The sequence below is a fragment of the Rhincodon typus genome, chromosome 10, assembly GCF_021869965.1.
Source record: "Rhincodon typus isolate 14 chromosome 10, sRhiTyp1.1, whole genome shotgun sequence".
Lineage (NCBI taxonomy): Eukaryota > Metazoa > Chordata > Chondrichthyes > Orectolobiformes > Rhincodontidae > Rhincodon > Rhincodon typus.
In genome coordinates this window covers 27,543,734-27,557,450 of record NC_063341.1, presented here as the reverse complement: position 1 = coordinate 27,557,450, position 13,717 = coordinate 27,543,734, and the positions used below count along the sequence as shown (strand labels likewise).

Below are 13,717 nucleotides of genomic sequence, written 5' to 3'. Positions count from 1 at the left end.
AGGCCCGAAACGCCAGCCTTTCTGCTCCTATGATGCTGCTTGGCCTGCTGTGTTCATCCAGCTCTGCACCTTGTTGTCTTGGATTCTCCAGCATCTGCAGTTCCTACTATCTCTGACCCTCTTGAATACCTCAGTTGTACCTGTCTGTACCATGTTTCCAGGCAGTGCATTCTAGACCTGATATTCATTGAGTAGCATTCTTTTGCAAATCACTTTAAATCTTTGCCCTCTCATTCTTGATCCTTTTGAGTGGGAGCAATTTCTCCCTATGTACTCCAACAAGGCAATTCATGACTTTGAAAACTTTTATCCACCAGCTTCACTCCGTTGAGAACACTTCCAACTTCTCCAATCTACCTTTATAACTGAAGTTAGTCATCTGTCAAACCATTCTTGTAAACTACTTCTGCATTCTCTCAAGTGTGTTCATATCCTTCCTCTCACGTGGCTCAAGAACTCCAAACAGTACTCCAGCTAAGGTCTAACAGGTGTTGTGTATAAGTCCTATATAACCTCCTTGCTTTTGTACTTTGTCGCCATTAATCATGCCCAGGATTGTATATGCTTTATTAACCACCTCTCAATCTGTCCTGCCACCTTTTTTGATTTGTGCACATACGCATCCCCTTAAGAATTATTTAACATTATTTATCCATTGTCTTCAAGTGTATAAATTCAGACTTCTCTACAGTGAACTTAATTTGCCACCTATCTGCCTACTCCAACCTGTCTGTGTCCTTTTGGAGTTCTACAAAGTCTTCCTCTCAGTTTATAGTGCTTTCAAGTTTATTATCATCTACAAACTTTGAAATTACCCCCTTCACACCAAGATCTAGATCATTAATTTAAATCAGGAAATGCATGCAGACCTTTGGGAATTCTGACAAAATCTCCTCCAGGCCAAAGATTTTGTTGACCATCACTCATGTTTTCTATTATTCAGCCAATTTTGAATCCATATGGCAATTGTCCCTTTTATTCCATGAGAGAGAACTTTTCTCAAGTTTTTGTGGCATTGTGTTGAATGCCTTTTGGAAGCCCATGTTCACACACTGCAATATGTATAATTGTCCCAGTGTGAATCTGGTGTTTGATCTGCTGTCTCTCATTGAGCTTCCTCCAAGCTTTGTTGGAATGAGTCTGGCTTGCGTTCAGTGAATTTCTGCAAGAGTTAGGAGAGCAAGCCTTTAATTTCGTTTTGGCATTTATGTAAGTGAGCCTTGAACAGTGTATTACTTGAAATTGCAGGTCTCAGTGAAGTAGCAGACAAGAGGAAACTTTACACTAGGAACCAAAAGTAACTAGCTTTTGTCAGTGAGCATTGTTAAGTAAACTAAAGTAACACACTTGCTTTCGTGATTCATCAGGTTCAACAGAAGATGACCTGGTTCTGGAAGTGGTAATAATGATTGGTACGGTTTCGATGGATGACTCGTGTGCTGCCATGCTAGCAAAATCGGGAATTATTCCTGCTCTTATTGAACTTCTGAATGGTAAGGATGCAAAGAATAAACATTTTTCATGTTGTATTGTCATTAATTTAGAGATATCTTGTGCAATGGAATACGTCCCAATTCAGGCATGTAGTATCAACGTCAAATATTATGAACTGAATATACTGACGTTTAAACTGATTTGGCAGAGGGATGGGATGTGGAGTGGAAGTTACTGTCGGGGGTACAACACAGATAAGTATAGAAGACGACTAAGTCAGTCTTGAAGGCAGTGAAATTATAGTCAAGTAAAAGCACAAGCGAACATGACAAGGCTGATTAATATTTATTTTAATGCATGGAGTCTCGCAAGAAAGGCAAATGATTCGAAGGTGTTGATTTAATGCTGGGGATGAGATATCACTGCTATCCTTTAAGTACTCGCACCACAGAGAATCCCATTCCTTATCACTCCTAAAGAGCTTAATTTGACTGGTTTCAATTAAGTTTTAGAGTTCTTCTGATCACTCATCTACTTCATCGTTAAGACTTCCAGCTTCTACCTGTATAACATTCCCTGACTCCATTCCTGTCTTCACTCGTCTATTGCTAAAATCAAATTAACTTTTCTTCATCTCTATGCATAACAGTTCCAGTGCTGTCCTGACCAGCTTCCTGTCTTTCACCTTAGATAATCTTGTGCTTACTCAATATTGTCTCAGAGCGGCTTCTGGCTGGACGGTGCCATAATGTTAAATTCTCATCCTTGTTTTCAAACTTCTTCATAGCCTTGTAGCACTGTATCTTTGTAACCTGTGCAAGCCCTCTTTCCCTTCAAGAGGCTATAAGTCTTATCATTGATTTAATTGTCATGTGTATCGAAGTAGAGTGAGAAGCTTTGCTTACAAGCAGTACAGGCAGATCATAGCAAGCAAGGATGTTTAGATCAAAAAGACTTAGACAGAGGCATATAAGTTATATTGCACAGGGCATGCGCTAGGTGAGATCAGCATTATTTGAGGCTAGAGAATCCATTCATCAGTCTAATAGCGGCTGAGAAGAAGCTGCTCCTGAACCTGCTGGTGTGTGTATTCAGGCTGTATTTTCTGCCTGATGGAAGAGGTTGTAGGAAATCATTACTAGGGTGTGATGGGTCTTTCATGTTGGTAGCCTTCCCACGGCGGTGAGCTGTGTAAATAGAGTCCATGGATGAAAGGTTGGCCTTTGTGATGGTTTGGGCTGTGCACACTACTGTCTATAATTTCTTAAGGTCCTGCACAGATCAGTTGCCATAACAGGTCATAATGCACCTGATCAATATGCTTTCAATTGTACATCTGTAGAAGTTGGTGAGGGTCCTTATGGACATACCAAATTTCCTGAGCTGTCCGAGGAAGAAGAGGTGTTGTTATGTCGCCTTGACCGTCGCATTATCATGTTCATTCCTGATTTTAATCACTCTCCGATGGAGGCTGGCCTTAAACTCTGCAATTTTCTCCTTAAAACTCCTTTCAGATGTACTTGGGAAAAACCTCATTAAACAAATCTTTGGTCTTGTATCCGGTATCTCTTTTTGATATGTCAACAATTATTGGGTAATTCTTGTTTTAAGTGCTGTGGGGCATTTTGCTATGTGAAAAACACTGTATAATTGTAAATTGTTTTAATCTCCTTTGACGGTATACTTTTGCTCTTTCCCATAGCCAAACAAGAGGATGATGAATTTGTTTGCCAGATTGTGTATGTTTTTTATCAGATGGTTTTCCACCAAGCTACCAGAGATGTGATTATCAAGGAAACACGTATCCTTTCTAAGTGACATTTTTTTCCTGTTTGGTGCTTAACTGATTTCTTTCAGAAAAGAAAGAGGTAACACTACAGCATGACACTTGTCAAAATCCTGTACAATATACTGGCATTTTAGGGCTGAACAACTTTTTGTTGGTTTCGGTGTCCTGTTAATGTTTAAACATGATATCTATTAGAATTACTAGCATATATTTTTAAGTTTGCTTACATTCAAATATACAAAAATGATCTTCAGGCTAGATGTGGCTTTAGTTAATGTACAGGCCATTTATTGTCTTTAAACAATGACTAAAAATTATTTTGTCAATGTGTTCGGTTTGTACTTCATGAATAGTATCAATTTAATCCACAGAGGAGTATTTCAGTGAATTTAATGTTAAGTAACTCTGATACACCTTTTTACATGCTTAAGACACTTTTTATGCCAAAGAATGATATTGATTCTTTAATTATTTTAAATGGACTGATTGTTATTCTGTCCTGATTTATATTGAATATTTATATTAGCAGCTTGAATTTAATGTGACACATTACAGAGAACTTTTTATTAACCAGCACTTTGGGAACTGGAGTGTGCTGGTTGATCTTCTGGTCCAAATAATTGATGTAAAAATACAAACTAAGTATTTAGTGTATTTAGAATCTTCAAAATTGGGGACAGGTGGCTTTTGTGAATATTTGATAAATGATCATTAGATGTCGTTATACCTTTCTAGCCTCCTTGGATTCTTTTGGCATCTACCTTCATTTGGGTCTAAGCATTGAAATGCAAGATCTAGGCAATGTGTGTGTATAAAATATCAACTTTTCTAGTAAACCCTAACAGCTTTTGGACTATATGAATTTGCAATTAACTGAACAGACAAAGATTGACAGTGCTAAATAAAACAATCTTGAAAGAGAGTAACAGCCTGAAAGGGTTGCTATGAGGCGTCAGACGTAAAAACGTATAATCTGTAATCTGATGCATTCCTCGCTGCTTGATCACATTCAGGCCAGGATCCTAGATAACAAGGTGTAGAGGAGAGCTGGATGAACACAGCAGCATCAGAGGAGCAGGAAGGCTGACGTTTCGGACCTAGACCCTCCTTCAAAAATGGGGGAGGGGAAGGGGTTCCTGAAATAAATAGGGAGAGAGGGGGAGGCAGATAGAAGATGGATAGAGGAGAAGATAGGTGGAGAGGAGACAGACAGATCAAAGAGGCGGGGATGGAGCCAGTAAAGGTGAGTGTAGGTGGGGAGTTAGGGAGGAGATAGGTCAGTCGAGGGAGGACGGACAGGTCAAGGGGGGCGAGATGAGGTTAGTAGGTAGGAGATGGGAGTGGGGCTTGAGGTGGGAGGAAGAACAGGTTAGGGAGGTGGGGACAAACTGGGCTGGTTTTGGGATGCGGTAGGGGGAGGGGAGACCTCATCCCGCCCCCTTGACCTGTCCGTCCTCCCTGGACTGACCTATCTTCTCCCTAACTCTCCTCTATCCATCTTCTATCCGCCTCCCCCTCTCTCCCTATTTATTTCAGAACACCCTTCCCCTCCCCCATTTCTGAAGAAGGGTCTAGGCCCGAAACGTCAGCCTTCCTGCTCCTCTGATGCTGCTTGGCCTGCTGTGTTCATCCAGCACTACACCTTGTTATCTCAGATTCTCCAGCATCTGCAGTTCCTACTATCTCAAGCCAGAATCCGTTTTTGTTGCGGATTAAGTAGTAGCCACAAATGAAGATACCAGTCTGAATGAGATCCCAACCTAATGACACCGTAAAGAGGGTCACCAACCTCAGGCTGTTAACAACTAGATTGTCGTGCATGTAGTATGTCTGTGCAAATCTGTGTTAGATGTATGAAATCCATTTTTTTTAATCTAACTTCCTATCCATGTTGCCTTAATTCCATTAGTACCTGTATCATAGTTCTTTCAACAAATCTACTGTGCACCTCCTCAACTTTTTATTTGATACATTGACCAAGCTACGTAATCCCTCTTACCTTGCAAACTACTGCCCCATCTTGAACCTGGAAGTCTTCCTGAAAGTCCTTGAAGATGTGTCCCAAATTAATCTCCTCCCTTCCCAGAACTCCTGTGTTTGAAACGGTCCAATCAGACTTCTACCCCAGCCACTATAACAAAGTGCTTCTTAGCAAAATCACTGTCTGACTGTGCCAAAGGGAAATGACCTCTACTTGCTGTTCTTGATCTGTCTGCAGCTTTTGACAGTGAATCACACCATCCATCTCCAAAGCCTTGCTATCCTGCTCCAGCAGAGTGGGACTGCAATCATCTGGTTTTATTGTGGAATCTCATGTATGAGCCGTTTCTCAGCAATATCGTCAGAAAACGTGTAAATTTCCACATGTACACAGACAACACCCAAATCTTCCTTGCGCACATCTCTCTGCCCCGCTACAGTCTTTACAATATCAGACTATGTGTCTAGCATCTAGCAGTAGATGACCAAAAATTTCCTCCAGTTAAATATTGAGAAGGGAAAGCTGTTGTCTTCAGTCCTGACGATAAATTCCACTCCCTAGACGTAAGAACGTAACATACAATTGTCAAAATTACTGGCAGAAATAAGCCACTTGATTTCTAGAGTTTGCTGTACCCCTTGATAAAATTGTGACTAGTCTGTTGTGACCTCTCTTTTTCTGCCTACCCATAGATTCTTGACTGATTAAGGAAATCAATCTAGCACAGCCTTTAAGCTATTCAATGACTGTGTGCCTCCACTGCTATCCGAGAACAATATTCCTACAGACTGATGAGCATCTGAGAGAAAGAAATTCACCGCATCTGTCTTAAATGGGAGGCTTCTTAGTTTTAAACTGTGTCCCTTAATTCTAAACTCCTAAATTCTAAACTTTTCTCCATCTCCACAACCCTATGAGATATCTCCGTTCCCCTAATTCTGGCCTGTGGAGCAATCTTGATTTTTCGCCACTATTAGTAACTGCGTCTTCAGCTTAATTGGCTTAAAACTCAGGAATTCCATCTTTGGTTCAGTGTCATATTCTGTTTTATGATCTGCCGGTCAAGAACTGAGATTATTTAGAAGGCATCATCATCGTTATTGATATCCTGTGGCCAGTGCCACAATTGAAGTGACTTAGTTCCAGAAGTCTTTTGTAATAATGAAGTGTACTTGACTGGAATGTTGCTTTTCCTTAATGTGCTATTTATAGAAGCTCCAGCATATTTGATTGACCTGATGCATGATAAAAATGCAGAGATACGGAAAGTGTGTGACAATACGTTGGACATTATTGCGGTAAGGAAAAAGCTTTGAGTTTGCATTTGTATTTTCTTTTTGGCCCATATCACATGGGGAGCAATTTTTAAAAAGCAGGGAAGATTTGGAAAATGATATCAAAGTAATAGCTTATGATATGATTTAGTGTCATAGCATAATTTTCAGGAGAGAAGGGAGACTATTTGGCCCATTTGTCTGTACCAGCTTTTTGTTGAGTATCAAAGTAAGTTCTGTTTTCATGATCTATTTTCATGGCCTGTAAGTTTAGTCATTACAAGTGCCCAAAAAATTTCCTTTTAGTTTGTTATTCTGTTTTACTGTTTTGAATAAGCTGAATTTTCCCTCAATTATTGTTCTCTAGCATAGTTTCTAATTGGCTTTTTGGTCTCCACCTCAACTTGGTGTCCTAGATCTTTATGCCATCCCTCTCCATTGTAGTTGTCCAAGACTGTACCAGAATATTTGCACCATTGCAGTCACCTGTGACTCTTCGATGGACTTGGACCACATAACCACTGGATTACCAAGCCAGCTTTCTTCCAATTCACCCAAATCCACTCTAGTCCAAGTACATCTGTCTCTGAATCCCTTATCCATCCTTTTAGATCCTCTAGATTTAACTGTTCCAATGCTGTATCTGCTATAATTCTGTGGTAGCTCTCTAGCTTCTGAGTTACAAGGTTCTGGGTTCAGGTCCCACTCCTGAGCTTGAGTACAGAACATGGAAGCTGATTTTCCAATGCAGTACTGGTGGAGTGTTGCACTGTCAGGTATGTAATCTTTCAAATAAGACATTAAACTGAGGCCCTGATTGGCAACTTGGGTAGGAATACAGGATCCAGTGGCATAATTTTAGTGTGTGGAAGTTTATCCCTTGTGTCTGGGTCACTGTCACAGAATTACCATCACAGTGAAAAAGATTATATGGCCTTTATCACACTTTTATTTGTAGGATTCCACAATGAATAAACTTGAACTAATTAAAAATCGTGCAGTCTGTGGCATAAGTCAGTCATACATAAAGTCAGCCATCACTTGAAATACCTCAAATTTAAAATTCTCAATTGTCATCAAATCTCCCCCATGGGCTTACCCTCCCTACCTTTGTGACCTCCTATAATCCAATGAGATGTCTGTTTCTCTCAAATTCTGGTCTCTTGTGTGTTCCACATTTTAATTGATCCCCATTGGCAATTATGCCTTTAGCTGCCTGTGCAGAAAGCTTTGGAATGCCCTCCCTAAATTTTGCTCCTCGCGACTGCTTTCTGTTCTTCTAAAATGCTCCTTAAAACCTAGCTGACCGTCATGGAATTCTCCCTGAAGTTGAAACTCCCAATGGGCATTCACTTTCCATCTTGAAACCTCCCAAAAAGTCTAAGCTCCTAGAGGGTTTAGACAGATTTGGCTTAATAGTTGCCCAGGAAACGTTAGAGGAATTAAGTTATTCTACTCTTGGGTAACTATTAAACTAATTCTGCCTCTTCCCCAAAACCCACAACCCCCTGTGGACAGCTAGACCTGAATCTTATCTTCTCTGAATGAATACATGGATAAATGTACTTTTTTGATATGATATTTAATCATGTAGCCAAGAAAATCCCATAAGGTTAATCACTGGTCCAGACTGCATTATCTGCCTTTCCATCAGAAGGAGAAATACAGTTGGTGTACAGTTTTTCTGGGGTATTGAGGTTAATGAGTCTGCAGTGATTTCTGATTCAGATTCCTGTTATGCATCCATAAACAATGCAACTGTAGATGTTGGGTGAGGAGAATGCAGCTTGACTATAATTATGGTCCTCCCTTCAACTCTTCCTCCACATCAGGTTCATATCTTAAGTCCTGATCAGTTGTATAGGCTTACCAGAAGAATGCTAACTTGGGCAATATACCAGACAGATGTTAGCACTCATGAAACTGTAGCCAGCAGCAGTGTTTGTCTTCAGGAGACCAAGAAAGAAAGGATAGATTCTGTTAGTTCTTTCTTGACAATAAGATGTAGAAGGCCTGACAGAATATCTTTGTAATTGTACGATTAAAATAAATGAAAATAAATCTAAGGCAGAATCAATCTTTAAATCAGAGGTAAAGGTCAAAAAAAGATCAACCACGTTATAATTAAGGCAGAACCTTTTCTTGTGGTTTATTACAGGTTAATATATGTATTTTTTCAGTCAGCAGTTCTGTGTATTGTATTGTACCCTGTCATTGATACTGACTTATTAGTAGTATGATCTCTTCATCAAGCAAATGCTGAAAGTTAATGTTTTTATTGGCATTTGTCTACTTGAAGTGCATTTGATTAATATACCTTCATAGGAATCTCTGCTGTTTCATCCTAAATAGTGAATAACTTGCCAGGCTTTTAGATAATTTATAAGTGACATAATTTCCCATGTTTTCATTTGAGAATTGTTTTCCATATGTAGCTTCAGACAAGAAGATTAAGTAGTATATTAACAAAATGGAAAATTTTGCTTTTCGTTGGGGGCATTCTTTGGGGTTGAAGTTTAATAATGTTGCTAACAACTGACGATCTGTGGATTTGGAAATTAAGCTCATCAGTATCTCTAAACAATAAACGAAATTTACTGTTTTTAATTCGAGCCAAGGCTCCATATACAAAATGTTAACTTGTGTTTTCTGTTTAAGGTGCTAATGATTCTGCTGTACACTTCCAACTTTTTCTGTTTTTGTTTCAAATTATTGGCATATTTCTTGTATAAAGTTGAATATATTTTTAAAAAAAGACTTGGTGGGTATTCACTACATTTGTTCAGTGTTGGTTTTTTAAAGTAACGTTAGAGTATAAGTAGGAGCAGGAGTCAACCATATGACACCTTGATTCTACTCCACCATTCAATAAGGTTATGGTCGATCTGATCGTGGTCTCAATTCTACTTTACTGTCTGTTCCCCATAACTCTTGACTAGGAAAATAGTTCTGTGCATATTCACTTGTTGAGAATGAACCCATTTCTTAATTTTTAAATGGCTTTAGTAATTGCAGCCAAGTGTCAAACATTGGTTTATTTTTCTTGTTCTCAAGCCCTGTTTGTTTAAAATACCAAACTGAAGATGTCTAAGTTGGCACTACATATTTCACCCTTGTTCTTTTGTTAATTTAAACTTTAGTTGACAGCATTTAGCCAACAGGGCAACTAGCTGAATGTTGCAGCTTTAGATTCACCCACTTTTTTTTCCCCATATTCAGTCGGTCTTTTCCGAGTTAGATGTATATTGCCCTTGCTTGATGGAAATTTGCGAAGAAAATAACTTGGGGAACTTGTGACTGACTTGTTAACTTTTTAAGAGTTACTTGCAATGTTTTCCTTACATTCTTTAAAACATCAATATAACATAATATATTTTAAAAAGTAATAATACATGATAGAACATCAGTAGGTAGGAAACATTAAGGATGTTACATGCTTTTATGTATTTTAGTAGTTAGAAGATTCTAGACTTAATGCCAGTTGCATTAATACAAACTAGCCTGAGACAAAATTATGATAAATAATAAAATACTTTACAACATTGGTGTTTTAAATGCTTAAATTTTCAATTTACAAAGAAACATGACCATTCATGTTAAGAAAGGGCCGCATAGCTCCTCAAATTTGTTGTTAATTTACTAAGATTGTGGCTGATTCTCATCTTGAAATCCAGTTTGCTGTCTGATTCCCAAATCACTTGATTCCCTTTTAGAGTCCAGAAATCCTTTTTGTCCAGTCTTAAATATACTCAATGACTGCTGTGGAATGAAAAAGTCCAATAATTCAATGCCCTGAATGAAGTAATTTCACCTCATCTTAGTGTTTTTATTCTGAGAGTATGCTTCCCAGTTCTGGACACTCAGGCTAAGAGAAACGGTTTCTTAAGAACATAATGTCAAGCCCCTTCTGAATCTCCAATCTTTTACCTCATCCTTTTACATTCCAGAGAGTATAGATACATTTAACTCAACTTCTGCTCGTAGCCTAATATTCAGAGTCATAAAGCCATACAGCACTGAAACAGACACTTGGCTGCAACCAGTCCATACCAAACATAATCCTTAGCTAAACTAGTCCAACTTGCCTGTGCTTGGCCCATAACCCTCCAAACATTTCTTATTCATCTACTTAGCCTTATGTATGTAAAACATTTGTGACTGTGCCTGCATCCACCATTTCCTCTGCAAGTTCATTCCACACATGAACCATTGTTTGCTTTTTAGCCCCCTAGTCTTGAAATCCCCCACTTTAGGGAAAAGACATCTGCCATTTGCATTACCTATATCCCTCATGATTTTATAAGCCTCTATAAAGGTCACCTCTCAACCTCCTACGCTGCAGTGGAAAAATGTCCCAGCCTGTCCAGCCTCTGCTTATAACTCAAACGCTCCATTCCCAGCAACATCCTGGTAAATCTTTTCTGAACCCTGTCCAGCTTAATAATATCCTTCCTATAACAGACCAGAATTGGACACAGTACTCCAGAAGAGATCTCACCAATGTCTTGTACAACCTCAACATACTGACCCAACTCTATACTCAAAGGTCTGAAAATGAAGGCAAGCATGCTAAATGGCTTCTTAACCACCCTGTCTACGTGTGACACAAACTTCAAAGAATTGCATACCTGAACCCCTAGATCTCTGTTCTACAAAACTACCCAAGGCCTGACTTTTAATTGTATAAGTCCTCCCCTTGTTTGTTTTACCAAAATGCAATACCTTACATCTATCCAAATTAAACTCCATCTGCTATGTCTCAGCCCATTGACCCAACTGATCAAGATCTCTTTGTTTGTAATCTTAGATTCTTCACTGTCTGCTATACCACCAATTTTGGTGTCATCCGCGAACTTACTATTCTCATCTAAATCATTCATATAAATGACAAACAAAAGTGGACCCAGCACTGATTCCTGTGGAGCACTGCTGGTAAAGGCCTCCGGTCTAAAGAAAATAACCCTCTGCTACCACTCGGTCTCCTGCTAAGCGAATTTTGATCCAAATAGTCTAGTGAGGCTTGTTGTACTCCTCTCAGACATGTATGTGTTTGCTTAGATATTAAGACCAAAACTATACAATATTCACTGTTTGGTCTTAGTAAAACAATGTACAGTTGGAACAGGACTTCCTTATTCTTGTTTTCCAGCATTCTCGCAATGAAGGTCAACATATAATTTACTTTGCTAATTGTTTACTGTAACTGCACGTTAACTCTTTCATCAGAACCGAAATTTCTCAACAAGAGTTATTGATCTGAAATTTTTAATGCTGTTTATCTCCAAAGATGTTACCTAACCGAAGTATTTTCAGCATTTTGGTTTCTGCATTAATATTTCCAGCATCCACCATATTTTGATAAAACTTGTATTATTTACATATACTTGTAATATTATTTCTATTTTTATTCCACCATTTCTTGCTTTTGTATTGACTTTGTGTTTCTTGTACAAGAGCACCTGAATTCCTGTGAACATTTAACATTTAAATATATCTTACAATTTGTAAAAAGCTTTTGTTTTTCTATTCTTTCTACCAAAGTGAATAACTTCACGTTTCTACATATTCTATCTGCCACCTCCTTCTCCACTCACTTAAGTTGTTTATATCTCTGCAGACTGTGTCCTCTTGGCTGATTTGCTGTATCGTTTTGTGCATTCAGCAAACTTGAATACAAGACACTTCATTTCCTCATCTAAGCTAGTACTATTGATTTTAATTATAAATTTGAAATGTGACTGAACATGCATGCAGTTTGGAAAGGCTGGGGGAGAGTGCTTTTTGTCAGCGTGCATCCTTTATATGGAAAAAAGTAACATGGATCTGACTTTTTTCACCGGAGGGACATCAATTTTCTTAGCAGCATAGATACACTGGAATAGGTTCTCACTGTGCTAAGATCCTCAATTAATGGGGTGTGTTCAGTGCATCCATGAGTGACTCCATTGGAAACAGGAGAGGCACAACTTCATCTACATGAGAAACATTCTGGAACTTTCTGACTACAAAGAAATCGCAATGTTGGCTGGAAAATTGCTTTGATGGCCAGCAACATTCTTCCCAGGGTTCCCTTGAGCCAAAGTTCTTAATATTGCAGCTCCTGCTATTAATAATGCAGTGTTCATTTACCTTCACTTAAACAATACAGTGGAGAGACCTGCTTTCAGATAACTATGCTGCCAACTAAGTTAACATGGTGAATCATGTTATGCTGAATCATTAAAATTATGTATTTATTTTTAGTTTAGAAATATAGTGATTTCTAGAATCTTATTCTTTCTTTACCTTTTTATTGTATCTACATTTGTGGGATGTATTAATCAAGTTTTTATTACAGAAAATGGATCATGTTTCATATTTAGTTGAGTGAACGCAACTCCATTCCTTATTCAGGTCCTTGTCTGGCTTCTTTCATTGCTGCTTATTGTTTATCCAGCATGGCCATGCGCATTTTGTACACGTGTCCTTTCGATACGTATGTGTTGCCAAACATGAATAAAGTTTGATGTTTGAATTGTGATTGCATATAATTTTATCCATTGCTGAAATTGAATTGGGGTTAAGTGTATATACCACAATGTTTTTGTTGCTATGGGAATGTAGTTCTCTTTACCTCGAATGTATTAAATTCCAGATGTATGAAAGTGAATAAAGACCTGTTTTTCATCAGTTGATGTGGAAGAGAGGCAGAAGGGAGTAGTTTGTTTGTCTGAACAAGATTGTTAATTAGATAGATATGGTTCAAACGAGTGACATGAAAATGGAGGTGTTAAAGAGAGGAAACAGACAAAACATAGTTAGAAAGTTCAGAATTACAACAGATGTGGTAAAGTTTTAGTGCCTGCCTCGTGTTTCATTTATGATTTACCCTAATTGTACTGATGAGTGATGATTTCTCTGTAACTGGAAACAGATTCCTAAATGTCTATTCTCTGATAATGGGCCAGAGTACATTAACAGCATCCATATTTAATCAACTTTACTTGTGACATCTTATTTGCTACTGGATAATTATTGTATGATATAAGTGAAATATATAATAATTTATTCTAGTCTCTCCACCCTAACCCTCCCCCTGCCACCCCCACATGGTATAGAAACCTTCTTTTTGGCTTACTATCTTGAAGCATGAACTTGCATGATGGAATCTCTTTCTTGGTTTATTGCAAGATTTGTGATGAATTGTCAGTTTTGTAAGCAGCAGTGATGCTCCCTTCCTCCCGGGATGGGTTATGTCCA

The 13,717-nt window shown here is 38.4% G+C and overlaps 1 protein-coding gene across 5 annotated transcripts in view; it reads left to right on the top strand.

The window, feature by feature from the left end:
• The window catches only part of kifap3a (kinesin-associated protein 3a), a 202,386-nt gene that overhangs the window by 149,381 nt on the left and 39,288 nt on the right, over positions 1-13,717 (top strand). For all 5 annotated transcript variants that reach the window (XM_048602252.1, XM_048602254.1, XM_048602255.1 and 2 more), the window contains 3 exons: positions 1,368-1,493; positions 3,137-3,235; positions 6,417-6,502. In XM_048602252.1, coding sequence (XP_048458209.1) covers positions 1,368-1,493; positions 3,137-3,235; positions 6,417-6,502 — 311 coding nt within the window. The remainder of the gene's footprint in view (positions 1-1,367; positions 1,494-3,136; positions 3,236-6,416; positions 6,503-13,717) is intronic.